The 27,957-nt window shown below is 33.3% G+C and overlaps 1 protein-coding gene across 1 annotated transcript; it reads left to right on the plus strand.

Annotated features, from left to right (window-relative positions):
• LOC127725676 (hexokinase-2-like) lies at window positions 1–26,383 on the plus strand. Its single transcript, XM_052232827.1, has 13 exons — window positions 1–79; window positions 250–358; window positions 1,496–1,664; window positions 2,507–2,646; window positions 6,867–6,945; window positions 7,624–7,763; window positions 10,485–10,590; window positions 11,807–11,886; window positions 18,799–18,911; window positions 19,477–19,632; window positions 22,820–22,962; window positions 24,675–24,808; window positions 25,303–26,383. Exons 2-13 carry the CDS (start codon window positions 296–298, stop codon window positions 25,372–25,374), a joined length of 1,395 nt encoding a protein of 464 aa, XP_052088787.1. The 5' UTR covers window positions 1–79; window positions 250–295; the 3' UTR covers window positions 25,375–26,383.
• Window positions 26,384–27,957: the final 1,574 nt, after the last annotated feature.

The following is a 27,957-nucleotide window of genomic DNA, read 5'->3' on the forward strand; positions in this document are numbered from 1 at the left end:
TAAACAAATAGTACGGGAAATATTTCCCAGATAAGAAGTTTGAAGTTGGCTGATTTTTTGTTAGATTGGGTTGACAGTGGTATGTATTGAAAGAAAACCGTTCAATAGAAATATTTATTGATTTTGTTTATGCATTATCCCCCCAAAATGCTGAGTTTCGATGTAAGAATATAAATTTACTTATGTGAGCACTACATTTTGCATTTGCAAGATAATTTTGGCCTTGAACATTTTGTGTACTATTTTCAGGTTAACAACATACATAACTACTGTTGGAAAACTTGATAGAAATCAAATGGAATCGATTTTAAACAGACCAGGAATTCAAAAGATAAAGTCTCCTGATAAAAGGGAGAAGGTATATATATATATGATAACATCTTTTAGCTGTGCAGTTAGATTTATCTGTTAATATATTATTATATACTGGAAATGAACTCAATATTGAGCAAAAATGTTATCCAGGATTTAAGTGTGTGTCCCACTGTGTCAACTATTCGCTCGAGATAACTGACTTTAAACTTTTCCCTGTTTTACATTTAATTCCACTGTTTGAAAATGAGTTCCTAATTAAGAGGTTAAAAAATATAGTTTTTGGGGAAAAAGGAATGTTTGTAAAAGTCAGCATTTGCTCATTAAATTTCCAGTTTCTTTTAATGTGAAGTTCTTGACAGTCTGTTGTTATCTTAAATGTGATGTCTAATGGGAATGGCTATTTTATTCAATAATACAAGGCGCTGTTCTCCACTTCTTTGCCCAAGAGGTTTCCAACCAAGATCCATCATGGAGGTGACATTTCTCATATGCATATTTTTCGCACATGAACCTAAGCCGCCCTTTTATTGTATGCTCTTTATACGGTCAATATCTTTCTGCAAATATGGATGCCATACTCACGCAATACTGTGCAGGAGTAATCCAGCACTGAACGAACCAGACAGTTTTTTAATTTTTACCTAGTGTTATATGTTTTATATATTTGGACCTATTTAGCTCATTTGATGTTTTATTGTGTTAAACATTGACATATTCTGAATCAAAATATAATGTTGTTATCTTATCTTACATCATGTATATTAAGGCTTTCCTTGACCTAATTGCAAATAATTACTATGCCTAGGAAGGCTATATGAAATCTCAGCCAAATTGTTCACCCCTATACAGAGATGTGGTATGATTGCTAATGAGACAAATATCCACCAGATACCAAAGGACTTGGATCTAAACAACTATAGGACACTATATGGCCTTCAACAATGAGTAAAACCCATACTGATAGTAAGGTAAAAAAAAAGGCACGACAAAATTACCAACCTGAAGTTTTTTTATGGTGCTTTTTCAAAAAAACCTTTTACCCAAGGTTTACGATTACCCTCAAATGTTTTTGTTGAATAGTTGAGTGTCTTTCCTTTGTATATGAAATAAAATATACTCATAAAAATATTGACCGACATACATGTACAGTATATTTAAATTATATATGTTTGTTTTACAGGTTTGTGAAGCATTGGAAAGTTTAAGGTTTACGGAAAATGATGTTAAACAGATGATGAAAGTTTTTGAGGAACAGATTGATTATGCAAATAGTTTGAATGAAAAAGACAGGAAGAAATCAGATTTATTCTGGGAATGTACATATGTCAGTGACCTTGTGAAAGGAAATGGTAATATTACTGTCTATACAGTTTAGTAACTGTTGTACAATGTGGTTACCTGGTGCACATATGTCTGTGGTTATTTGGTCCATATTTACATTTTATGAATTTTTAAGCTGTCTTTCAGTTACACACAATATAACCAAGTAATTTTTTCAGTGACAACAGAGAAAAAACAAAGAAACAAAGAAAACACAGGTTGAATAGATTTACTGTGACAGCAACTCAGGTCAGGCGTTCCATTCATAATTTAACACAATATAACAAATATGAATGCAGATTGTCTTGATCTAGTCTGTCATTTGTATTTGAATGAATGGTACTGATAAAAATAATTGAATGGCTGTTGTGGTCACAGTCTCAATAGGATGGATTGTGAAATACATATTTACTATAGAGACCTAAAGGACAACTATATATTTATTTAAACACAAGTGAACCAACGCCTGGTAAATCTTCTGTCAGTAGATTCCATAAAGTGGATACCTTGGGTACATATTTATTTAATTGATAAAAAATTATTGGCAATTATGTCGAGTTTTCTGAGCAAATAGAAAAAATTGGGATGTAAAATCAGCTACCATGTATGAAGTTTGGATTATAAATCATTTATTTTTTAAAATTTATATAACACTGAGAACAAAGACCAGAATCCAAGTTTATCTATAGTCACAGTTAGTAGGGCATAAAAAGCAGAATAAAGCTCCTCTTGGAATCTATTACCTTTTTCGAACAAGGCTGTATAGACTAGTTATAGAAATACTAATGAATCAATGATTTATGGCACACATTACTGAATTGCTGTCCTTGAGTAGAACTAACTTTCAGGGTATTTTTTCAATCTTTTACAGAAAATGGTCGATATCTTGGATTAGATTTAGGGAGTACCAACTTCCGAGTAGTACTTGTTGATCTCCAAGATGGTGTAGCGAAAACTACGACAAAATATTATAATCTTACAGATGATCAACTTTCTGGACCTGCTGAACTGGTACTGTATTTGTATAAATATAATTTTGCTGTAAGAGTTTAAATGATAAAAGACTCAGGAATGTTATGAATTTATTTGAAAAGAAAAATGTTAAATACTGTATTATCTTCCAGACTGAATTTGTTAAGAAATCAATCATCATGATGATAAATCTGAAAATTGGAATTTTTTTATTAATTCCATTAATTAAACTGCTTGTATTGATGACCATTAATTTCTGTTTAAGATAAATCATATATTGTAGAAAATTGTAGAAATGGTTGTTTAATGAGGAGTGAATTATAAAATAAAAATTCTTCAATACAAAATTGTCTAAATAAAAAAGAAGATGTGGTATGAGTGCCAATGAGACAACTCTCCATCCAAGTCACAATGTATATAAAGTTAACAATTATAGGTCAAAGTAAGGCCTTCAACACAGAGCCTTGACTCACACCGAACAGCAAGCTATAAAGGGCCCCAAAATGACTAGTGTAAAACAATTCAAACAGGAAAACCAATGGTCTAATCTATATTAAAAACGAGAAAAACCTATGAACCACACCAACAAATGACAACCACTGAACAACAGACTCCTGACTTAGGACAGGTGCATAAAAATGTAGTGGGTTTAAATGTTTTAACCTGAGACAGTAAACCCAGTTTAAAAAATGTTTAAAATATTTGTCAATGATTTTGATGTAAATTTTACTGGATTTGATCATTAATCAAACATTAATTAGAGTTCAGGGTGAAATTTAAGTTATTAGTTAAATATTTGTGTATGATGGTATAATTTAAATCTAGAAAAAGGAGTAAGACACAATACAACATCTTCTTCTGGTATACAGTATTTTCTGACACAACATTTTTTTTTCCGTCAATCATAAACATTACAATATTAAAGATTATACAGTTGAGAAAAAGAAAAGAACATTTTTTATGGTGCCCTAGTTTATTTGCTGTCGAGTTTTCTAAGTACAGAAATCTGCATTTTGACATATTTTTCATGGTTCAGCAGTCAATATTAAGTTTTTGTCGGTTTCTCAAATAATATAAGAAATACCTCAACTATATTCGATCATGGATAGAATTATTGTTATTGTACATGTCCATCTGACAGGGTTTATCTGATGTTGACCACATTGTCATGTTTCATTGGTCAACATTAAGTTTTCATGATAAGGTTAGTTTCTCAAATCATTGATCTTAAACACTTTCAAAATAAGCTTCAGGTATGCAGGAGAGAAATTTCAGCTCGTGCATTTTGTTAGTTCTCTATCATGTTATCCTACAGAAGTCTTGATGGTCATGATGGTGCCATGTAGGTGCTAGGGGATGGTTGAGATTGACAGAAGTCTTGATGGTCATGATGGTGCCATGTAGGTGCTAGGGGATGGGTTGAGATTGACAGAAGTCTTGATGGTCATGATGGTGCCATGTAGGTGCTAGGGGATGGTTGAGATTGACACAAGTCTTGATGGTCATGATGGTGCCATGTAGGTGCTAGGGGATGGGTTGAGATTGACAGAAGTCTTGATGGTCATGATGGTGCCATGTAGGTGCTAGAGGATGGGTTGAGATTGACAGAAGTCTTGATGGTCATGATGGTGCCATGTAGGTGCTAGGGGATGGGTTGAGATTGACAGAAGTCTTGATGGTCATGATCATTATCACTGAACTAGTATATATATTTGTTTAGGGGCCAGCTGAGGGATGCCTCCGGGTGCAGGAATTTCTCGCTGCATTGAAGACCTGTTGGTGGCCTTCTGCTGTTGTCTCTTCTGTGGTCGGGTTGTTGTCTCTTTGACACATTCCCCATTTCCATTCTCAATTTTATGATGGTGCCATGTAGGTGCTAGGGGATGGGTTGAGATTGACAGAAGTCTTCATGGTCATGATGGTGCCATGTAGGTGCTAGGGGATGGGTTGAGATTGACAGAAGTCTTGATGGTCATGATGGTGCCATGTAGGTGCTAGGGGATGGGTTGAGATTGACAGAAGTCTTGATGGTCATGATGGTGCCATGTAGGTGCTAGGGGATGGGTTGAGATTGACAGAAGTCTTGATGGTCATGATGGTGCCATGTAGGTACTAAGGGATGGGTTGAGATTGACAGAAGTCTTGATGGTCATGATGGTGCCATGTAGGTGCTAGGGGATGGGTTGAGATTGACAGAAGTCTTGATGGTCATGATGGTGCCATGTAGGTGCTAGGGGATGGGTTGAGATTGACAGAAGTCTTGATGGTCATGATGGTGCCATGTAGGTGCTAGGGGATGGGTTGAGATTGACAGAAGTCTTGATGGTCATGATGGTGCCATGTAGGTGCTAGGGGATGGGTTGAGATTGACAGACGTCTTGATGGTCATGATGGTGCCATGTAGGTGCTAGGGGATGGGTTGAGATTGACAGAAGTCTTGATGGTCATGATGGTGCCATGTAGGTGCTAGGGGATGGGTTGAGATTGACAGAAGTCTTGATGGTCATGATGGTGCCATGTAGGTGCTAGGGGATGGGTTGAGATTGACAGAAGTCTTGATTGAGATTGACAGAAGTCTTGATGGTCATGATGGTGCCATGTAGGTGCTAGGGGATGGGTTGAGATTGTCAGAAGTCTTGATGGTCATGATGGTGCCATGTAGGTGCTAGGGGATGGGTTGAGATTGACAGAAGTCTTGATGGTCATGATCGTGCCATGTAGGTGCTAGGGGATGGGTTGAGATTGACAGAAGTCTTGATGGTCATGATGGTGCCATGTAGGTGCTAGGGGATGGTTGAGATTGACAGAAGTCTTGATGGTCATGATGGTGCCATGTAGGTGTTAGGGGATGGGTTGAGATTGACAGAAGTCTTGATGGTCATGATGGTGCCATGTAGGTGCTAGGGGATGGATTGAGATTGACAGAAGTCTTGATGGTCATGATGGTGCCATGTAGGTGCTAGGGGATGGGTTGAGATTGTCAGAAGTCTTGATGGTCATGATGGTGCCATGTAGGTGCTAGGGGATGGGTTGAGATTGACAGAAGTCTTGATGGTCATGATCGTGCCATGTAGGTGCTAGGGGATGGGTTGAGATTGACAGAAGTCTTGATGGTCATGATGGTGCCATGTAGGTGCTAGGGGATGGGTTGAGATTGACCTTGATGTAGGTTGGGAGCTTTTAGTTCTTGAATTCATCTCGCAACTGTTAAAAGAAGGAACAGCAATAAAAGCACTAGTTTTTATAACTTTATTATTTCATTGTGATTTTTGTTGAGCCAATTTTATCAATCCTAGATTCCGTCGGCGGCGTCAACATTTAGGTTCAGGCTATGGTTTAAGTTTTTTTTAGATATAATAACTTTGTCAAACCTACAAAGAATTTTATAAAATTTGGACAGAAGATCGTTTATGACCAAAAGACAGTATCCAGAGCAAAACGTTTTAATTATTTATTTTCATTTTTCCGTATTTAACTGATCAATGGTCTTAGTTTTTTTTACAGTTAACAAGTAGATACAGTCTGGGGTTAAAGTTTGTTACACATCAATTACTTTGTCAAACCTATATAGAGTTTTATGAAACTTTGGCAGAAGCTATTTGATGATTAAGAGATAATGTCTGAAGCAAACCTTTGAAAATATTTTTTTTTTTCATTTTAGTATTTTTCTGATAGACGGACTTTGTTTTTTACAGTTTTAAACATTTACAGACAGTTTGGAGTTAATTTTTTTTGACATGATAAATTTGTAAACCTTCATGGATTGTTGGACAAAAGCTACTCTTCAAGACCAAGAAAGAGCATCTAAAAGTTTGAATTTTTTAAAAATTCTGTATTTTACTGATAAATGGACTCACTTTTCAAGTCAACATTACACTTTTACACTGACAGCAACATCAGGACACAGGGTTCTGTGGAACCCCTTACAAATTTTTTAATAGAAATTAAGAAATGTATCTACCTCATGCATAGCTCTGATTCTTTGTCGGGTTTTACTAGACATTTTAATCCTTTGCAATTATCTGCTCTTTAGCATTTGTATTAGGTTTTGTATTTTTGGTCCTGAGCATGTATGAAGAGACATTAATTTTCGAAATGGGCAACTGGTACAGTAAAATTGGTACCATATAATATTATTATTGTCTGTGTTCATCCATCTCAATTTTTTTCTTTTTTCTTGATTTAAAGAGAGAATCTAATTAACCAGAAAAAAGTAATGTTGACATTATTCCATTCTATATGCTGTACCCTTCTTTCAGGTGTTTGATCACATTGCAGCTAGTATGGAAACTTTCATCACAGAGGAAAAGATAGAGAGTAAAACACCAATAGGTGTTGGTAAATATTAGTTAAATCCATATTTGTTTACCTTATTACTTATTTATAGTGTAAAACAGGAAATATGTATAAAGGTCTCACTGAAAATATTCAAAGAATTCCAGATGTCTTGATTGTTTATTCCTGCAGGTACATTTTGTACCTGTGTTTCATGATAAAATTTTGCATAAAACGATTTAACTAAAAATTATGTATTTGAAATACCAAAACAGCATACAATGAATCATACATTCTAATACAACATTTTTTGTACATTTTCATTTTTATTGGATAACACCACAAATTTCAGTGATTTATTTTATGATTTATGGTCTTAAATTGTGCATGCAAACCCAGACATTCTGTAACTGACTGTGAAATGTACAATTTAGCTGTGTTTTCTTTCAATTGCATTAGAATGTAGATAACAGATAGTTTTTGAGGATTTTTGAAAAGTTTTGATTTGATGATAACAAATAACTGTTTATTGGCTCTCTTTACATGTTGCCGGAAAGCTCAGTTTGCAAATATCAAATTGACCATTGATACCTGTAAATTTTCATGTACAGTATTCTTATTTCTTAATTACAAATGATGAAATCAAGTCAGTGGTGCAACTGACAATATTTTTCTTAAGCCTCAAACCAATTCTGAAAGTTTAACATTAGTTTAGCTATGTATTTCACATCTTCTTTTTAGGTTTCACATTTTCGTTTCCAACTGTTCAAAAAACATTAAAGAGGAGTATTCTGGTAACCTGGACAAAAAGGTTTAAATGTACCAGTGGACCTGGCCTTGATCCTTGTAATTTACTGGAAGAGGCCATTGAAAGGAGAGGGGTAAGATTTGGAAAATTATAATATTACAGGATTTTGATTAACTATCTTGAAGTATCTTCAAACCTCAAACAAATATCAGGTTGCCTATAATTGCTTACATCCACTTCATTTAAACTTTGGTGGATAGTTGTCTCATTGGCAATCATACCACATCTCCTTATGTTTATATCACTAAGTCACTAAGATTAAGCATAGGTAGAAAGAAACTAAACAGCAACTCAAAAAAGTTTTTTTGGGTAAAGATTGCATGAAATGCAATCAAAACCCTATGTTACTGACTTGATATCTATATCTTCCAAGGTTAATCACTACTTTTGATATGCATAAAATATAGTGCATTGCTCATAACATTCTATACATCCTATCCATCCTATCAATTTATCAATGAAATATATGATCAGATATTTATGTTACAAAATGATGTTAAACTTGGCATGAAAATTACATAACTTGTGCAAGGTGCAGGAATCTAATATCTGTGGTCTAAAAATATCAATGATGTCATTGTTTAAGTAATCTTTAAAATTGGAGTTATCATCCTTTGTCTGTAATTAAGTCTCCCAAACGAAGTTTGGGAAGACTTATTGGTTTTGCTCAGTTCTTATTATTATTATTATTCTTGCTCTTCCGCCACTTTTTTTAATGAACTTGTCCGCACCATTTCTCCAAAACCGCTTGTCAGATTTACTTAAGGTTTCACAATATGTTAGATTAACATGTCTAGTGGTGCAATCAGGATTTCGTTTGTGCATTGGGGTCTAAAAAGGGGTACTTTGAGGGGCCAAAAGAAGGGAGGGGTTTACTAAAGAACCCTATGGGATTTTTTTTTTTTTCTTCAAATGATTATAACTTGAAAACCGTTAGTGATAGACACAATCTTTATAATTGAAAATGTTCTACATGATAAAGCACATCTAATGAAATAAAGGGTTCGTCCCCAGGGGTCACCCCCACCCCCTGCCATTTGACAAAGTTGTATTATCTTGTAAGTGGTCATGATCCCCACCCCTAAACCATATATATTCTGGTTTTTCATGATAAAGCACATCAAATGAAATAAAGGGTAAGTCCCCAGGGGTCACCCCCACCCCCTGCCATTTGAGAAAGTTCTAATATCTTGTAAGTTGTTGAGATCCCCACCCCTAAACCATATATATTCTTGTTTGTCATGATACAGTCCATCAAATGAAAAAAAGGATTAGTCCCCAGGGGTCACCCCAACCCCCTGCCATTTGAGAAAGTTGTAATATCTTTCAAATGGTTGAGATCCCATCCCTAAACCATATATATTCCGGTTAGTCATGATACAGTCCATCAAATGAAAACAAGGATTAGTCCCCAGGGGTCACCCCCCATCCCCTGCCATTTGAAAAAATTCTAATATCTTGTAAATGGTTGAGATCCCCTCCCCTAAACCATATATATTCTTGTTTGTCATGATAAAGCACTTCAAATGAAATAAAGTGTAAGTCCCCAGGGGTCACCCCCATCCCCTGCCATTTGAGAAAGTTCATATATCTTGTAAATGGTGAGATCCCCTCCCCTAAACCATATATATTCTTGTTCGTCATGATAAAGCACATCAAATGAAATAAAGGGTAAGTCCCCAGGGGTCACCCCCACCCCCTGCCATTTGAGAAAGTTCTAATATCTTGTAAATGGTTGAGATCCCCTCCCCTAAACCATATATATTCCTGTTCGTCATGTCACAAAGATTCGAATGATATATAGGGTCAGTCCCCAGAGGTCCCCCCACCCCCAATGACCTAATATCTTGTAAATGGTCGAGATCCCCACCCCTAAACCATATATATTCTTATTCGTCATGCCAAGAAGATTTGAATGATATATAGGGTCAGTCCCTAGGGATCACCCCCACCCCCTGCCATTTGATAAAGTTCTAATATCTTGCAAATGGTTGAGATCCCCACCCCTAAACCATATATATTCCTGTTCGTCATGTCAAAAAGATTCGAATGATATATAGTGTCAGTCCCCAGGGGTCCCCCACCCCCAATGATCCAATATCTTGTAAATGGTCGAGATCCCCACCCGTAAACCATATATATTCTGGTTTGTCATGCCAAGATGATTTGAATGATATACAGGGTCAGTCCCCAGGCATTACTAATGCATATAAATTTACTGGACTTTGCACAATGTCAGGCGAACCTTGGAATGACAAATTATGGGAGCTTCGTTTGGGAGACTTCGTAACAGCATTCTGTTACAATCATTTCTTGTTGTAGTTAAATCAACAACAACCAATGCTTTATACAATGCAATGTTAATTTTCCATCCAACTGATAAATTAAAGAAATCTTTACCCTTCAGTGCTTACAAGCACTTTGATTTTTACCAGTAGCTGTTTCTGCAATAAGTTTGGAAAGCCAAAGATATGAAATTATTGAGAGCATGAAACTAAATAGGACATAAGTAAAACAGCCAAATCCTTTTAAGGTTAACCATACCTGAGGAAATTGTATCCTTGGTGTGAGCACAACTTACTTAAAAATTTACACATAAAAGTTATACTCTAAATCAGAAACAAGTTTAAATAAAGTCAGAACTTGATAGAAATAGTTAGAACATGTCCTCAGGTACTTGGCTTTTGTGTTGAAAGGCATAGGAACATTTATTATAGATTATTAGAATGCGTTTAACTTGACGAGGATAAAAAATAAATATTGCATACTGGTACTTTAATATTTTTATTTACAGGGATTATCAGTACCAGTCAATGTGATGGCCAGAATAAGTGACACCACAGGCACTTTAATGGCTGGAAGTTATTATGATAAAAAATGTGCAATAGGACTTATTTTAGGTGAGTTGCCTCCCTTAGATATTTTATCATAAGGGGAAGCTTATATCGCCAGTATTAACTTTGACAATTTTTCTACATTGAAAGGGCAGTAGCTGTCAAATTCCAGTTAACCAATTTGACTCTAATTCTCATATTTGATTTATAACATACTAAAATGTATGTCCAAGTTATAAAAAGTCTAAAATAAACAATTTACAATGCATGTACTTGATAATATGTATCAGCATTTCGTGTGTATTTTAGTCTAGACGCCATCTACTTAATCATCTAGATGTTCTATGAAGACTGCCAACGGTCATATAACCCGATATAGACATAAATATAGATATAAATAGATAGAGTTCATGTGCAATTGGGTTTTTTTCTAGGTCTGTTTGATTTCATATAATAGGTTACAAAATATGTTAATCATCGTTTTTACCTGTATAAGAACAAGTTTTAGTGGATCGAATTAGTCAACCAAATGGTTTACCCTTGTTTCACTTTCAATGTTGACATTCTTTTCCTTTTAATAACTGAACACGCCATGTTTATGAGTAATCTATCTCTAGCCAAGCGGTTAAATTGAAGGTCACATGAATAGGGATTCCATAAGGTCGAATTATTCATTTGTAAGTGAATAATTCATCAGTGATGTTTCTTAGCTTATTTTGACAAAATTGAACCAAAATGCCTGCTAAAATCGAATTATCATTTCACTATTTCACTTTCGTTAATGATTGAACAAAAAAAAAATCACATATTTTAATTTATTTTTTTTTATATCTCGTAGCTAATGCCCCTTTAATTAAAGGCTTATATGTCATTTTCTATAACTTTTTTTTTATTTAAATGCTGTCTCTTTAATGTTTATCCCCATTTCTACTGTATTCATAAATAGTTACTATGGTTTGGTGCAATTACATAGTGAAAATATATTAAGAAGTTAGTTATACATTCTTTAAAAAAAAAATTCCTGATGCAGTAAATTTTCTGTGTATAAGTTATTGGAGTTTATCTCCAGCCAGTTATTACAAAATCATATTTTCATCTTAATATCAAGCTGAAAATTTGAGCTAAACGTTTAACTTGATTTCCTGTTTAAGGAATATAAGCACTTGTAATTTAGTATTATAATTTTGGATCTGAATGATGATAAGAATTTGTATAATATTTAAGGGTCAGGATCAAATGCTTGTTATGTAGAACAATGATAAGAATTTGTATAATATTTAAGGGTCAGGATCAAATGCTTGTTATGTAGAACACTTGAAGAACTTCAGAAAACTAGATCCTAAGGAAGCCAAGTCAGATAAGGTAAAATACATGTGTATGGCTTTATGTACCCATACTTACTTTTAAGCATTTATATTTATTATTCTACTATATTGCTTTAACCTTGTCCGTCCGTCTGTTGTACTGTTCTTCCTTCCATCCATTCCTCCAACAAAAATTTTGTCACACTTTTCTCAGTTATTACTGAAAAAAATGACTTTATATTTGGTCAGCAGCTTAACAGGGATGAGTTGTAATCTATGAGCACTTTCCGAATCTGTTGGACACCAACTATCTGTTCACAGATAATTTGAACTTTTCAATATGTTGAATGAACTTAAAATTTTTCGTCACACTTTTCTCAAAATGAATGATTATCAATTTGGTCAGCAGCCTAACAGTGATGAGTTGAAACATGTGTGTGCCTTTTGGATGTGTTAAACTTCTACCCTCTGTTTTCTAATACTTTCAATTACAAGTGGGGGTATGCTTAGTACAAAAACACATGTATTCTAGTTAAAAGCTCCTGTCAGATTAAATTTTTAAGCAAATTAAAACTAATTTCTAAGGCATAATTAGTATTTCAAATGGCACTTTTTCATGGTTTTCATTTTTTGCACTGAAATGAAAAAATGGCTTTTTAAAATTCTTATGATACTGTTAGAGAGGAAGCCTGTTGTTACCATTTTAGTTCATCCTTGGACTTTGGTGAATGATATAAGTTTTCTTGCATAATGTTTCCATAGGTCCTTATTATCTGACAATATTTTATGTCTTTGAACTTAGGAATAATCAAGAATCCAGGTACAATTCTGTTTATTTCTATGAATTTATTATAAAGGAGTAGGCCCGGTAAGACCCCTTTTTTACAAAGTTGTTGAAAATGTAAACTTTTAGCTATTTACTGGAAAGTGGAATATTTTTGTTACATAAATATGGGCAGTTTTTATCCGACCGCAAAAAAAATTTGCGATCGTATATTGGTATGGCGTTGGCGTCGTCGTCGTCGTCGTCCGAAGACACACTGGTTTTCACACTCTAACTTTAGTTTAAGTGAATGGATCTCTATGAAATTTGAACATAAGGTTCAATACCACTAAAGGAAGGTTGGGATTGATTTTGGGGGTTATGGTACCAACAGTTAAGGAATTAGGGGCCAAAAAGGGGCCAAAAATAAGCATTTCTGTAACTTCCAGACATAACTTGTGTGTTAGTGTATGGATCTCTCTGACATTGTACCACAAGGTTCCATATCACAAAGGGAATGCTTGGATTGATTTTGGGGGTAATTGCCTCAAAATTTTAGGAATAAGGGGCCATAAAAGGGGCAAAAAACAAGCATTTTTATATGGACAAATACTTAAGTACAAAACATAATTTAAAGCAGTGTAAGGGAGATAAATCAAATACATCATTTAAATTACCTCCCTTACACTGCTTTTAAACTATGTATAAAGTAATGGTTAATGAACAATTAAGACAATTTAAAACAGTGTAAGGGAGGTAATCCACATACAACACTTTGATTACTTCCCTTACACTGCTTTTAAATTATGTTTTAAGAAATGCATATTTTTATAGGAAGACCAGTAAAAATATCTGCAAATGTTGCATCTTTTTTTTTTACAAAAAAATCCATATGAAAGATTTGACACCATATTTTAAATTCTATTATAAAATAAATTAAGTTAGCACTATGGTAAATTTAAATGGGTAATTATGGTTGCAAATTCCATTGGAAATTTGAATTGAGATTATGACCATATCTTGAGGGGGGGGTAAAAAGAAATTGTGGAAGGTCAATTTTTTCTCATTTCAGATTTCAGAAATTAAAAAGAATTATTCTTCAAATATTATTTTTTTTTCAAATTTCAAGAAGTAATCTTAAATTGCACAGTATGGCGCATTAGATTTGTAAAATCTTTGACCACATTTATTTATTTGTTATGCCAAATCTGACTGTGTATTAAGATTTTTAATTTTGGGTCCAGTTTTCAAATTGGTCTACATTAAGGTCCAAAGGGTCCAAAATTAAACTTAGTTTGATTTTAACAAAAATTGAATATATGGGGTTCTTTGATATGCTGAATCTAAACATGTATTTAGATTTTTGATTTTGGGCCCAGTTTTCAAGTTGGTCCAAATTGGGGTCCAAAATTAAACTTTGTTTGATTTCAACAAAAACTGAATATATGGGGTTCTTTGATATGCTGAATCTAACCATGTATTTAGATTTTTTATTTGTGGGCCCCACTATCAAATTGGTTCATATTGAGGTCAAAAGGGTCCAAAATAAACTTTGTTTTATTTCATCAAAAATTGAATTATTGGGGTTCTTTGATATGCCAAATCTAACCGTGTATTTAGATTTTTAATTTTGGGTCCCGTTTTTTAAATTGGTCTACATTAAGGTCCAAAGGGTCCAAAATTAAACTTAGTTTGATTTTAACAAAAATTGAATTCTTGGGGTTCTTTGATATGCTGAATCTAAACATGTGTTTAGATTTTTGATTATGGGTCCAGTTTTCAAGTTGGTCCAAGTTGGGGTCCAAAATTAAACTTTGTTTGATTTCAACAAAAATTGAATTCTTGGGGTTCTTTGATATGCTGAATCTAAACATGTGTTTAGATTTTTGATTATGGGTCCAGTTTTCAAGTTGGTCCAAGTTGGGGTCCAAAATTAAACTTTGTTTGATTTCAACAAAAATTGAATATATGGGGTTCTTTGATATGCTGAATCTAACCATGTATTTTGATTTTTGGGCCCGTTATCAAATTGGTCCACATTGAGGTCCAAAGGGTCCAAAATTAAACTTAGTTTGATTTTAACAAAAATTGAATATATGGGATTCTTTGATATGCTGAATCTAAACATTTATTTAGGTTTTTGATTTCGGGCCCAGTTTTCAAGTTGGTCCAAATTGGGGTCCAAAATTAAACTTTGTTTGATTTCAACAAAAATTGAATATATGGGGTTCTTTGATATGCTGAATCTAACCATGTATTTAGATTTTTTATTTGTGGGCCCCGCTATCAAATTGGTTCATATTGAGGTCAAAAGGGTCCAAAATTAAACTTTGTTTTATTTCATCAAAAATTGAATTATTGGGGTTCTTTGATATGCCAAATCTAACTATGTATTTAGATTTTTAATTTTGAATCCATTTTTCAGATTGGTCCACATTAAGGTCCAAAGGGTCCAAAATTAAACTTAGTTTGATTTTAACAAAAATTGAATATATGGGGTTCTTTGATATGCCAAATCTGACCGTGTATTTAGATTTTTAATTTTGGGTCCCGTTTTTTAAATTGGTCTACATTAAGGTCCAAAGGGTCCAAGATTAAACTTAGTTTGATCTTAACAAAAATTGAATTCTTGGGGTTCTTTGATATGCTGAATCTAAACATGTGTTTAGATTTTTGATTATGGGTCCAGTTTTCAAGTTGGTCCAAGTTGGGGTCCAAAATTAAACTTTGTTTGATTTCAACAAAAATTGAATATATGGGGTCCTTTGATATGCTGAATCTAACCATGTATTTTGATTTTTGGGCCTCATCATCAAATTGGTCCACATTGAGGTCAAAAGGGTCAAAATTAAACTTTGTTTGATTTCATCAAAAATTGAATACTTTGGATTCTTTGATGTGCTGAATCTAACCATGTATTTAGATTTTGGATATTGGACCATAATAGGTAAATTAAAAAATTATAAGTTTTTAGACCACATTCATTCTGTGTCAGAAACCTATGCTGTGTCAAATTTTTAATCACAATCTAAATTCAGAGCTGTATCAAGCTTGAATGTTGTGTCCATACTTGCCCCAACTGTTCAGGGTTCGACCTCTGCGGTCGTATCAAGCTGCGCCCGGCGGAGCATTTTATTTACACTACAATGGACATGCATCAGGTACTAGTATCATTATACGGCCGCAAAAAAATATTTGGGATAGTACAATGGTATGATGTCGTCGTCGTCTGCGTTGTCGTTGTCAGCGTCGTCGTCCGAAGACACACTGGTTTCTGGACAATAACTTTATTTTAAGTAAATGGATCTCTATGAAATTTTTTAAGAAGGTTCAATACCACAAAAGGAAAGTTGGGATTGATTTTGGGGATGATGGTCCCAACTGTTTAGGAATTAGGGGCCCAAAAGGGGCCGACACAAACATTTTTCTAGTTTAAGGATAATAACTTGTGTATAAGTATTTCGATTGCTCTGAAATTGTACAACAATGTTTAATACCACAAGTAGAAGGTTGGGATTCTTATTACGGGTTATGGGGCAAACAGTTTAGGAATTAAGGGTCTAAAAGAACAATGTTTGTAGTTTCCGGACAATAACTTGTGTGTAAGTGTATGGATCTCTCTGATATTGTACCATAAGGTTCCATATCACAAAGGGAAGGCTGGGATTGAGTTTGGGGGTAATTGCCTCAAACATGTAGGAATTAGGGGCCAAAAAAGGGCCAAAAACATGCATTATTCTAGTTTCCAAACAATAACTTGTGTTAGATGTGTATGGATCTCTCTGAAATTGTACTACAAGGTTCCATACTACAAAGGAAAGTTTCAAGAAGTAATCTTCAATTGCACAGTATTGCGCAATAGATTTGTAAGATCTTTTACCACATTAATTTTGTGTCAGAAACCTATATTATGTCAAAAATTTTATCACAATCAAAATTCAGACAGTATCAAGCTTGAATATTATATCCAAATTTGCCCCAGCTGTTCAGGGTTCGACCTCTGCGGTCGTATCAGGCTGCGCTCAGCAAAGCATTTTATTATTTCATGCAAAAATACTTAAATCTTCACAATTTTATCATTTGTGCTAATTTTAAGAAGGTTTTTGTGTAAAATGGAAGTAGCCGCATTTGAGCGTCAATATTGACCAAATCAGTTTAAATCTTTAACATAAACTAATTGAATTAACTGGTGTAGACACTTAAATGTTTAAAAAATGTCAAAAATCTTTCATCAGATGTACTTTGAATATTTAGTTTTATGGTAATATGGTTACAAAAAAAAAAAAAAAATTCCTGTTCATTTTATACAAAAAACCTGTTTTAAACATAAATGAGGGTCTGGATGGGGGCTTTCATTTCTGTATTCTTTAATTATTGGGGGCATTTTTCTTTATTTTTAAAAATAACGCTTTTTCTGTAAAATTCCTATGAAAATTATTTACTATTAGACTTATTTGTTATTACATGATTTCTTTATTCTATACATGGTTCATTTCTGTAATCAGTAATTTATTACCTTATTCTTTAGATTTCACAGTTTTTATGCCCCCGCCGTAGCGGAGGGGGCATTAAGTTTTACCCTTGTCCGTCTGTACGTACGTCCCAAAATTGGTTTCTGTTCTCTAACTTGAGTTTGCCTCAATCAAATGTTATGAAACTTATACACAATGCTTATTACCACAAAACACAGATCAAGTTTGAATTTTAGTGGCGTCACTTTAACCGTTCTAGAGTTATGCCCCTTTATAAATGGAAAAATTGCAAAATTTTTAATTTCTTCTAAATATCAAGTAATTTTTAAAATTGGAGTTATCTTCCTTTGTCCATGATTATAGTTGAATCAACTACAATCAATGCATTATACAATGCAATGTTTAATTTTGACTTCCACTGATAGATCAAGTTGAATTTGGGTAGTGTCACTTTAACCATTATTGAGTTATGCCCCTTTATAAATTGAACGATTACAAAATTTTTAGTTTCTATTCTGTAACTTAAGTTTGCCCCAACCAAGCATTATGAAACCAATACACAATATTCATTACCACAATACTAGATCAAGTACAAATTTTTTGTTTCCGTTTTCTAACTTTAGTTTGCCTCAACCAAATGTTATGAAACTTGTACACAATGCTTATTACTACATAATACAGATTAAGTACGAAATTTGGTGGCATCACTTTTACCATTCTTGAGTTATGTCCCTTTATTGAAATTGCTGAATTTTTCGTTTCCGTTCTCTAACTTTAGTTTGTCTCAACCAAATGTTATAAAACTTGTACACAACCGTTCTAGAGTTATGCGTGTTTACAAAAGAAAAATTGCTGAATTATTAGTTTCTGTTCTCTACTTAAGTTAGCCTCAACCAAATGTTATGAGACTTACACACAATGCTTATTACCACAAAACTCAGATCAAGTTCAAATTTGGGTAGCATCACTTTTACTGTTCTTCAGTTATGTCCCTTTATAACTATATGATATGCAAGCGGGGGCATCATCTGTGTCCACATGTGGACACTATCCACATTTATTTTTCTTTATTTTTTTCCCCTCATTTTTCTCAATTAAATTTTTTTGGCCATTATTCTCTATTCTGTAAACCCCATCCAGACCCTCATAACTATGGAATTATGTTTCCCAAAACCAGCACTTTTTATAACAGGAAATGAAGTATCCCCGAAAACCACAAATTTCGTGGAACTCTCACATTTTGACAAATCAGCAGATTTAATCATTTTCATTCACTGAAATGAATGCTTAAAAAAGTCTTTACTGCAGATACTAGTATGCCCAGTATGCATTTTGTCTACAAAGGTGCTAAAAGGTTGGTCTGAAATGACCATTTTGGTTGAAAACCATTTGAAAAGTCAAATCATGAAATTTGTTTATATCAAGTCATGTTTTAAAGCTAAAGTACTCTTATTACAATAGATTTAAGAAATGTTCAGACATTTTATACTTCCTGTAAAGATATGTATACTCTCAGGCAATTTAGTAATTAGTGGTTAGCAAATGTAAATAACAGCTACTGAACATCCTGAAAAAAAGACTGAACAGATGTGTATTCCCAAGAGAAGAGTCTGAAAATTTCTTAAATAATTAAACACATTTTTTTATTGCTTAAAAAATTTTATACTTAGTTTTTTATATGCTAAGAATCAACCAGTTTTAACTTGTTATAAATCTCTGACAAATATTGGAGTAGATATTGGTGAATTGTGAGTGGGGAGCTTTTGGAGACAATGGTTGTCTAGATTTCTGTAGAAATGAATTTGAAAGAGAAGTTGATCAGTATTCCAATTTTCCTGGATCTTATACGTAAGTTTACCATTCTGTTTTGTATACACGAAACATAAAATTTAAAAGCCATCAAATTTTAGTTTGAACTTATTTGATTTATTCTTGTCAATGTATTTTTCTATACCGTAAACTGAAGTGCCATAAATGTTTCCTTGGAGCAAACAATTATTTGTTGAGTTGTCTCTCACTTTGTAAAAGTTTTTGGAACATGATAGATTTTATGTTGTCATTCCAATCAGACATTTTATTGAATTTATAATGTGCACTATGCCATAATATACATTAATAACAATTTAAAAGGAATCTTAAAGGAATACTAAGAGTATGAATACAAAAGTAAAAGATCCTAGATCTTGGACATGTACAATTTTAGACTACCATGCCACAAAATTGTCACCCCAAAATTATATATCTTTTCATGTTTATTAGTGTTGTTGTGATTTAAATGATTTATCACAACTTTGTAATTGTCTTCCTTTTACACAATATATCTAAAATTTCTCACATTTTGAAAACAAAAATCTTCCCCTCGTTCTGTCTATTGATGACTTAGGAATGCATAGATATACACACTATTTTACAGGTTTGAAAAGTCTTTTGGAGGATTTTATTTAGGAGAAATGTTCCGTCTAGTTCTAGTTAAATTAACAAAGGCAGGTGTTTTATTTGATGATAAAGGATCAGATGAACTTATGACAAGATGGTTATGGAAGTCAAGGCAGGTTACTACAGTTGAAAAGTAAGCATGCACAATACATGTTTTAATTACAGCATAGGAATACATTTATGAGGTATAAGATAAATACAAGTCAATTTTATATTTCACCTATGCAAGATTAAGTGCCATTGATTAATCTAAGATATGCATGTTTAATCCAAAATATGCATGTTTAATCCAAAATATGCAAGTTTTTAAAAATTTATGCCCTCAATATAAAGGAAAATAGCAATGTTTGGTTTCTGGACAGTAACTTTAGCAAGCTTGAACCAAATCATTTTTAATTTCTGATTGTTTTTTATTTTACTGAAAACATGTCAAGTTCAATTTCTTACTGAATTCATAGTTATTATTCTTGAGTTATGCCCCTTCACACTGTCAAATATACATCAATTGATGGTTCAAGGTTTGTAAGTTTCTAGTTGATATATCATCCATAGCAGCTTACACAAGATGGTTCTTGTTCAGTATTTTGATGCAGTCACTGCCCAAAACCAGGATATTTTATACATATATAGACAATAACTGTTGAGTGTCTTTAAATATCAGCTGTATTTGTACGAGGCTAACAAACAGGTGTAATGCCAGCTTCAGCGAGCTATTACTCGTTTCGAGCCGAGTACAAATACAGCTGGTATTTAAAGACATTAAACAGTTATTATCTTTATCTTGCAATTAATTTTGTACATTTTTTTTTCCATCCCAATCGTTGAATTTGTTTTTGAAAGAAATCCACATGACTTAAATGGGGACCGCAATGAGGACCCCAAATTGAACTGTGACGTAAACAGTAATTTGACATAACTGCTCGCTCACACCAGAGGCAGGATACCAGGCGACTATATACGTCTAGTATACGTGTATCGCTTCGTGTTATCTGTACACCTGTATAAGTATAGTAGAAAGGTGTATTGCAGGATAAAAGAATGTAAAAATGCTTTAGTATAAAGCGCTTTGGTAATATTTATAAATTATCTGCTGACAGTACTTTGAATTTTTGGAAATATCAAGGATTTTCTACACCAGGGATAGATTACCTTAGCTGTATGTAAAATGCTTCTGTATAATGTACTTTTAGCTACCTCTCAATACCTGTGAACTTCCTTTCAGACAGTATAATATAATATTGTTTTTCATATATGGCATAATTTATTTTATTGAAAAGAGTTATCGTTATATACTGCTCAGTTAACTTAATTGAAAATAGTATTTAGTCATCATGTGTGAAAAATGATGTTAGAAATACAATTTTTTTATAAGACCGCAAAAAAATTTTTGGAATCATATGATGTTGTCGTCGTCTGCGTCGTCGTCCTAAGACACATTGGTTTTCCGGACAATAACTTTAGTTTAAGGGAATGGATCTCTATGAAATTTTGTAAGAAGGTTCAATACCACAAAAGGAAGATTGGGATTGATTTTGGGGATGATGGTCCCAACCGTTTAGGAATTAGGGGCCCAAAAGGGGCCCAAAACAAGCATTTTTCTAGTTTCAGGATAATAACTTGTGTATAAGTATTTCGATTGCTCTGAAATTGTACGACAATGTGTAATACCACAAGTAGAAGGTTGGGATTTATTTTAGGGGTTATGGGGCCAACAGTTTAGGAATTAAGGTCCAAAAAGGGGCCAAAAACAAGCATTTTTCTAGTTTACAGACAATAAGTTCTGTGTAAGTGTATGGATCTCTCTGACATGGTACCACAATGTTCCATATCACAAAGGGAAGGCTAGGATTGAGTTTGGGGTTAATTGCCCAAATATGTAGGAATAAGGGACCAAAAAAGGGCCAAAAACAAGCATTTTTCTAGTTTCCAGACAATAACTTGTGTTTAAGTGTATGGATCTCTCTGAAATTGTATTACAAGGTTCCAATTACTACAAAGGAAATGCTGGGATCGAGTTTTGGGGTTATTGCTCCAAGGGGGGTTTCAAAAAGTTAGGGGGGGGGGAGGGTTTCCAATTTTTTTAGAGGAATCATATTTTTTTTTCAAAATTTTTCAAATTTTGAATTTTTGAAAAGTTCAAGAAGAAATCTTCAAGTGCACAGTATTGCGCAATAGATTTGTAAGATGTTTGACCACATTTATTTTGTGTCAGAAATCTATATTATGTCAAAAATTTGATCACAATCCAAATTCAGACAGTATCAAGCTTGAATATTGTGTCCAAATTTGTACCAACTGTTCAGGGTTCGACCTCTGCGGTCGTATCAGGCTGCGCTCAGCGAAGCATTTTATTATTGAATCTAGTGAATTCTTTAACATGTCATATGAAAACAAGTCAGTGTTTTTTTTAGTAAATATTTTTTTTTAATCACCTTGATCTTCAGTTGTCATATTTTCATATCCATGAAGACAGTTTTGAAGCCATAACAGCAAGCAAGGTAATGAACAGGTCCAATTTTTTTTTTAGTTATGACAAAACATTTTCACTTTATTATGAAACATTAGAAGAACATGTCCAAAAGACATATTTGTTCAACTCAATAGACCACTTTCGAGTTTGTTGCATTTCCGTCAAAAACTTTGGTTTGAGTGAACATTATTAGTGCGTTTAGGGGCATCGTCATTTCCTTTGTATGTTGAGCGAGCGGTTGAAAAAATATGATGCTATATTGCACGAATTATTCGGCCAAATAAAATTCTTATAATTGATGATCAGCACTGCTGTAATTAGGGAATTGTGATTAAGTATCTACAGAACAAACATTATTTCTAGTTTATCCTGCATAATGACGATCACGAAGACACTTGATGAACTTTAATAGTGCAGGGATACAGGCAGTCCCCTCTATCTGGTATATGATGTCATAAAGGCACGCATAATTGTTGAACTTTTCTGGTGAAGGACATAACTCGAAAGTGGTCTATTAAAGTCCAGGCCTTATACAGGTCAAAAAGATGTCACAGCTTGCAAACTCAATAAAATACTTGACCTCCTAAATTATTAAAAAAAAAAGAAGACAACACTTGATAAATTTCATGCGTATGAAGCGCTTTTCTGGATTTACCTTCATCAAAATGCTCAAAATCGAATATTTTAAAAGCCAAGGATGTATAAGATCCGGTAACCATCATGAAAAAACAATGCCATTTCAAAATAGGTCATATACAAACATCATAATTTTATAGTAATGGCTCAATTTGAATTAAAAATCTGTATGCTAAGAAAAAGAAGTATCTTTTGATTGGTAGTTTTGTTTCAGAGATAATCCTGGTTCATCAGAAAATACCATGTCTGTTTTAAAAGAAATGAAACTGGATACCATTGCAACAGAAGAGGATGTTATACTGGTACAAGAGGCATGTTACCTAATGTCACAGAGAGCTGCATATATAGTAGCAACAGGTAACTTGCTCAAATGTTACTTTTGATTATTATAGTACTTCAAAAAAAAAAAAAATTTTTGTCTCGTTTTCAACAAAAGTCGAGGAAGAAGAGACAAAGGTATTGCTTTTAGGGTGTCGTCGTCTTCGTCTGGTGACATCAACAATTGTTTAGTTTTCTGCTTAAGTCAGTTTGATAGAAACTACATGTGATAGCTTAATGATATTTTCTTTAAAGTTGCATTACTATCAGTTTGACAACTATTTTGAGGTCCTGCCCCATAGCTCATGGTCCAGTGACTTTCAATTAATTACCAATTTTTAATGTTAAGTTTTTTACTTAATTTAGTTTGATAGGAACTTCTTATGATAGACAATGATATTTTCTATAAAGTTGCATTAGTATCAGTACATCTCAGTTTGACCATCATTTTGACGCGCTGCCTAGTAGGTGATGGTCCAGCAACTTTTAATTAAAGTTGCTGTCTATCAGATTGTCATTTTCTGAATTTTATGCTGACAGCAATGGGTGTTTATGTCTGAAATAAAGTCTGCTAAGATTTAACTTAGTTGTAAAGAAAAGTAAAAACGAGCAAATGTTTCAGAAAAGGTTTTAAAATCCATTATTCCACATCCATCATGCACAGAGAACACTCAAATGGAATTTTTTAATCCATATTTAGCTTTTGATGATATAAGAGGAAAATATTGCTTCACTCTAAAGTTTAAAGGACAGAATGTCAACAAAACTTTCAGAAATCTTATGATGCAAATAAATCAGTCAGGAGGGGAGTAAACATTGTTCAGAAAAAAAACTTAATGAATCACTTTTCAATGTGTTGATGGGCAAGAAGGCTAGAGATTAATTGATGTATATGTAGTGAAAGAAAGTCCTTACTATTAATATATTGATAAGCTAAAGTTTGAAAGAAACTGAACAATTGATTCACAAAAACAAAGTCATATAGCATTCAGTGCATTAAAGCAATTTACAATATCACAAAATTAGAACATCATCTTTACTGACATACACACCATAAGATATCCCTCTTGTCAAAGGGTGTATACTTCTACTATAACAGATAAAGAAAAATGAATAACATGTAAATTATGATTGCAGACACATTTATAGTAAATCAGAATTATGATACAGACGGACTGGTTATTATTAGTAAATTGGGAAAAAAAATTGAATTATATTTGAATCTGTCCAGAGTTTTATGCATAATTTTGATGGATCACAAGAAGTTTATTACAGTTATATAAATAATGATAAACGTATATGTTGATTCAAGATTGATTGATTCACAACCAGTTTATTACAGTTATAATAATGAAATACATGTTCAGTGCTGCCAAAAATTTGTGTTGAGTAGTTAAGGTGATTTGAAAAATGGAGGCGGAAGATACCAAAGGGAATGTCAAACTCAAAGTAGAAAACAAACTGATAAAGACATTGCAAAATACGAAAAACGATTCAAAGACTAACAACAGTCTACAAAATACAACGTAGAAAACTAAAGACTGAGCAACAACAACCCCACCAAAAACCAGGATTGACCTTTGGTGTTCTGAAAGGGTAGGCAGATCTTTTTCCTCATGTTGCTCATGTAAGAACAAACCTGGTTATAAGTCTGATTCAGTAAGTCACAGTTTAGGAAAAAAGGACAGGATTGTGGTTATAGCAAATTGTGATTTTAATCTCCAGAGTTAAATTGTCTGGTTTTATTTCAGCTCTAGCAGTTTTACTAAATCATATAAATGAACCAGAAGTTTCCATAGGCATTGATGGATCTTTGTATGAACATCATCCTCGTTTTCATGATCACATGACAACATTGTTACAGAAACTAGTTCCTAACACAAAGGTATGGTATAAAAAAATGTTAAGGAAAGTACATCAATTTGCTTTTTACTTAAATACTATTTTCAATACATTTTAACTTCATCTTCATAAATTTTAAACTCAAAGGTTTTTGGTTGCTTTGTTGTCATATGAATTACAGTTGATGTTGGTTTTGTGTCAAAGATACAGCAGCACAACAATGCAAAAACACAATAGGCATTGTTTTTGAATTATTTATAATTATATCTTATAAGAGATCGTGAAAGTGGCGGTCTGAAGGTTTTGACCACCAAAATTTTGAAAGGACCAACACAATTTTGGTATTTTCCAATAGAGGTAATAGTGAGGACCTGCAGATTTTTTTCCAAAACACCAGGAAAAAAAATATTTCGAGAACTCTGTCTTTTTTTTACATAGGTTTGTTTTTATATGTAAACAATTGTGAAAGTTTTTTCTGGGTATGCAATACATGTATTTTAATAAAAAAAATTACATGTGATTCTTTTTCTGTTGTAGTTTCGATTATTTCTGGTAAAAGATGGAAGCGGTCAAGGTGCTGCATTTGTAGCTGCTGTAGAATCTTCATAGTATTTGTTTTATTATATTGATTTTTATAATTAAGAAATATAGAAATATAACCATTTGAAGAGTGTAATATATTAAAGTGATGTCTTCCATTTTTCTTTATTATGCATGTTTATTCTACTTCTAAGGTGTGTTAAAATAAATAAGGGATGAAATCAGATGCAAAACCATAAATTTTATTTACCTATAAGAATGCACAAAATGTGAAAAATGGGGTGGGAAGACCTAAAGACAGAAATGAAATGCCTCAAATGTAAAAAGTATGGTAGTATCAGCACTATTCTCCGACACCATCACAGTTACCATGATATCACAATTACCATCTTTGAATGCCATCACTGCCCAGTGACCTTCACCAGGAAACATGCTGCAGGATAATACATCCTTATAAAAATTTAAAAAAAACAAGAAGAAATCAGAAATACACTTAAATGAAAAAAACCACAACACCAAAGGACTCAGCAAAAACAGTTGACAAATGGACAACACTGGTTTGTGCTTGCCCCAGTAGTGTTAACTGGGACCTGGGACCCAAATTCAGGAATAATGGCAACACCTAAATATACAATGTCAACTCCCACTAAAGCAGAAACTAAAGTCGACATACTGATACAAGATCTTTACATCAGTGAATCAAAGGTCTCAGATGGTGATATAATGTATATTAAAACCTCAGGACCACAGAAATATCATACGAACAGTTACTGTTACCTTGCCGAAGAATGTGAAGAATTAAATCCAGGTAACATTAACAACATGAAAGCAACTTCAAGTAGTGCATACTGATACAGGGAACCAGTGCATAGTAACAGTAACAAAATGATTTACATGTAGGGATGAACTTCCCAAAGAGGAATAAAACAGATAAGTACCTGTCAGTGGAATATAGTGCATTTTTCAAGATAAGAAAACGTTATAGATTTGATACCATTAACCTGCACTTCAGGAATTGTCCTGAAGACGATAATGTATTCAGTGAAACATGTCAATCAATAAAAGTTGTAGTTAACTTCAGTGGTGTTGTCAATTTTGGGGGATAAATTTATTTTGTGAGTACCACATTTTTTCTTTAGTCTGAATAGAAGACATTGAAGTGATTTAACATTGACAAACTATTTCTTTAAGCTAATATAAAGAAGATTAAACAGATCAAAACAGTTCTCCAATACAATGCAAAGATACAGAATATATCATTTTCAATGTAGACTTAAGTGTCAGACCAACAAAAAAAAAAGCATTGAAAATATATCACATAAGTATGATTAAAAGGAAATGTGTGAATCCTGTCAATGAGACAGCAACCTAATAACACAAATAAACAAAAGACAACTGGCGTGCAACATATAGTCTTCAACAATAGAGCAGTCTCTATACAATATGCCCAGCTCTAAAATATTCAGAGATCTGCCATTCACATTAAATTCTTTATATAACAAAAAATATTCAGATATGACACAAAACAACCACTGTTACAAGACTCCTGACTTAGGATACGCAAGTGGATATGTGATGGGGTTTTACTAGTTTCTTTTAGTTTTCAAACCTCACCCTTTTAATCTATACTAGTTGATTTACAAAAGGTACATATAAAAAACACGAATAACTAAAATAAGTTGATGTGTAATAAAGCAATCTTCTCGTAAGAAGGGCTTTGCTATTTGCACTGGTGGTATGCTGTCAATTATTATTAGGAGCAATTCTATCTCATGTTTTATATAAATCTTATTGTGTGGTTACGACTATTGAAACATATTCATCGTCATCTGTGAAACAGATATTTCATAAAGGTCAACCAACTCGTGATGGCAGCTGTAAACATTTTTGAAGGGTTGATTTCAACTTCACCACTTGAAACTCTTGGTTTAATAATTTCCTAGTAAGCAGCAACCCTCTATTTAGGAAATCGTGATAGTAAATGCAACTTCTGGAATATTGTATCAACTGGGAGATATATACTCTGTATGCATGCGCTACTGGAATGTTGCTACATAGATATGGAAATTTCAGAATTGGGAAGCTGAAATCATCTCTTTTGTCGTAGAGTTTTGTTCAATGACCCTCACTGTCAATATCTAGATGTTAGTCAAGATATGAGGCAGACTTAAATATCTGTTGTATCCTATATTTCAAGTTTAATGCGATAGATGCGTTCAAAATAATCACCAAACTTAAAATATTTAGTCAGAGGACATCATTTGTATATTGGAATGCGTAGCTAAAGATAATGCTAACTTCTTTTCATTCTTCCTGAAGAAGCCCCTGTATGAAATCAGACTCATAAGAATAAAGGAACAAGTTGGCAAGAAGAGGAGCACAGTTGATTCCATGGGAATGCCTATTGTTTGTTTAAAAAACACGTCCTACAAACGTAACAAATATGTTGCGATCAAGAAATCGAGCATCTTGATAATATCAGTTTAAGAGAATTTTTGGTTTGAATCCAGGTGTTTTTTTACAACGTACGATTTATCTCTTCCTAAGACAAGCTACTTGTATCTACGTCGGTCATAAGGTCCTCCTTTATTATGAAATAAAGGAGGACCAATTCTTTAATTTTTCTTTTAGTTTGAGATGGGAAATACTTGA

The sequence above is a fragment of the Mytilus californianus genome, unplaced genomic scaffold (genome assembly GCF_021869535.1).
Source record: "Mytilus californianus isolate M0D057914Y unplaced genomic scaffold, xbMytCali1.0.p SCAF_15, whole genome shotgun sequence".
NCBI classification, from domain to species: Eukaryota; Metazoa; Mollusca; class Bivalvia; order Mytilida; family Mytilidae; genus Mytilus; species Mytilus californianus.

What these genes read in the sequence shown, in the direction of transcription:
- LOC127725676 (XM_052232827.1), top strand. Translation starts at nt 296, where the DNA reads ATGGAATCGATTTTAAACAGACCAGGAATTCAAAAGATAAAGTCTCCT. An exon ending in TGCAATAGGACTTATTTTAG is followed by an intron (nt 10,591 to 11,806) that starts GTGAGTTGCCTC and finishes ATAATATTTAAG; the next exon opens with GGTCAGGATCAAATGCTTGT. An exon ending in TGCATATATAGTAGCAACAG is followed by an intron (nt 22,963 to 24,674) that starts GTAACTTGCTCA and finishes GTTTTATTTCAG; the next exon opens with CTCTAGCAGTTTTACTAAAT.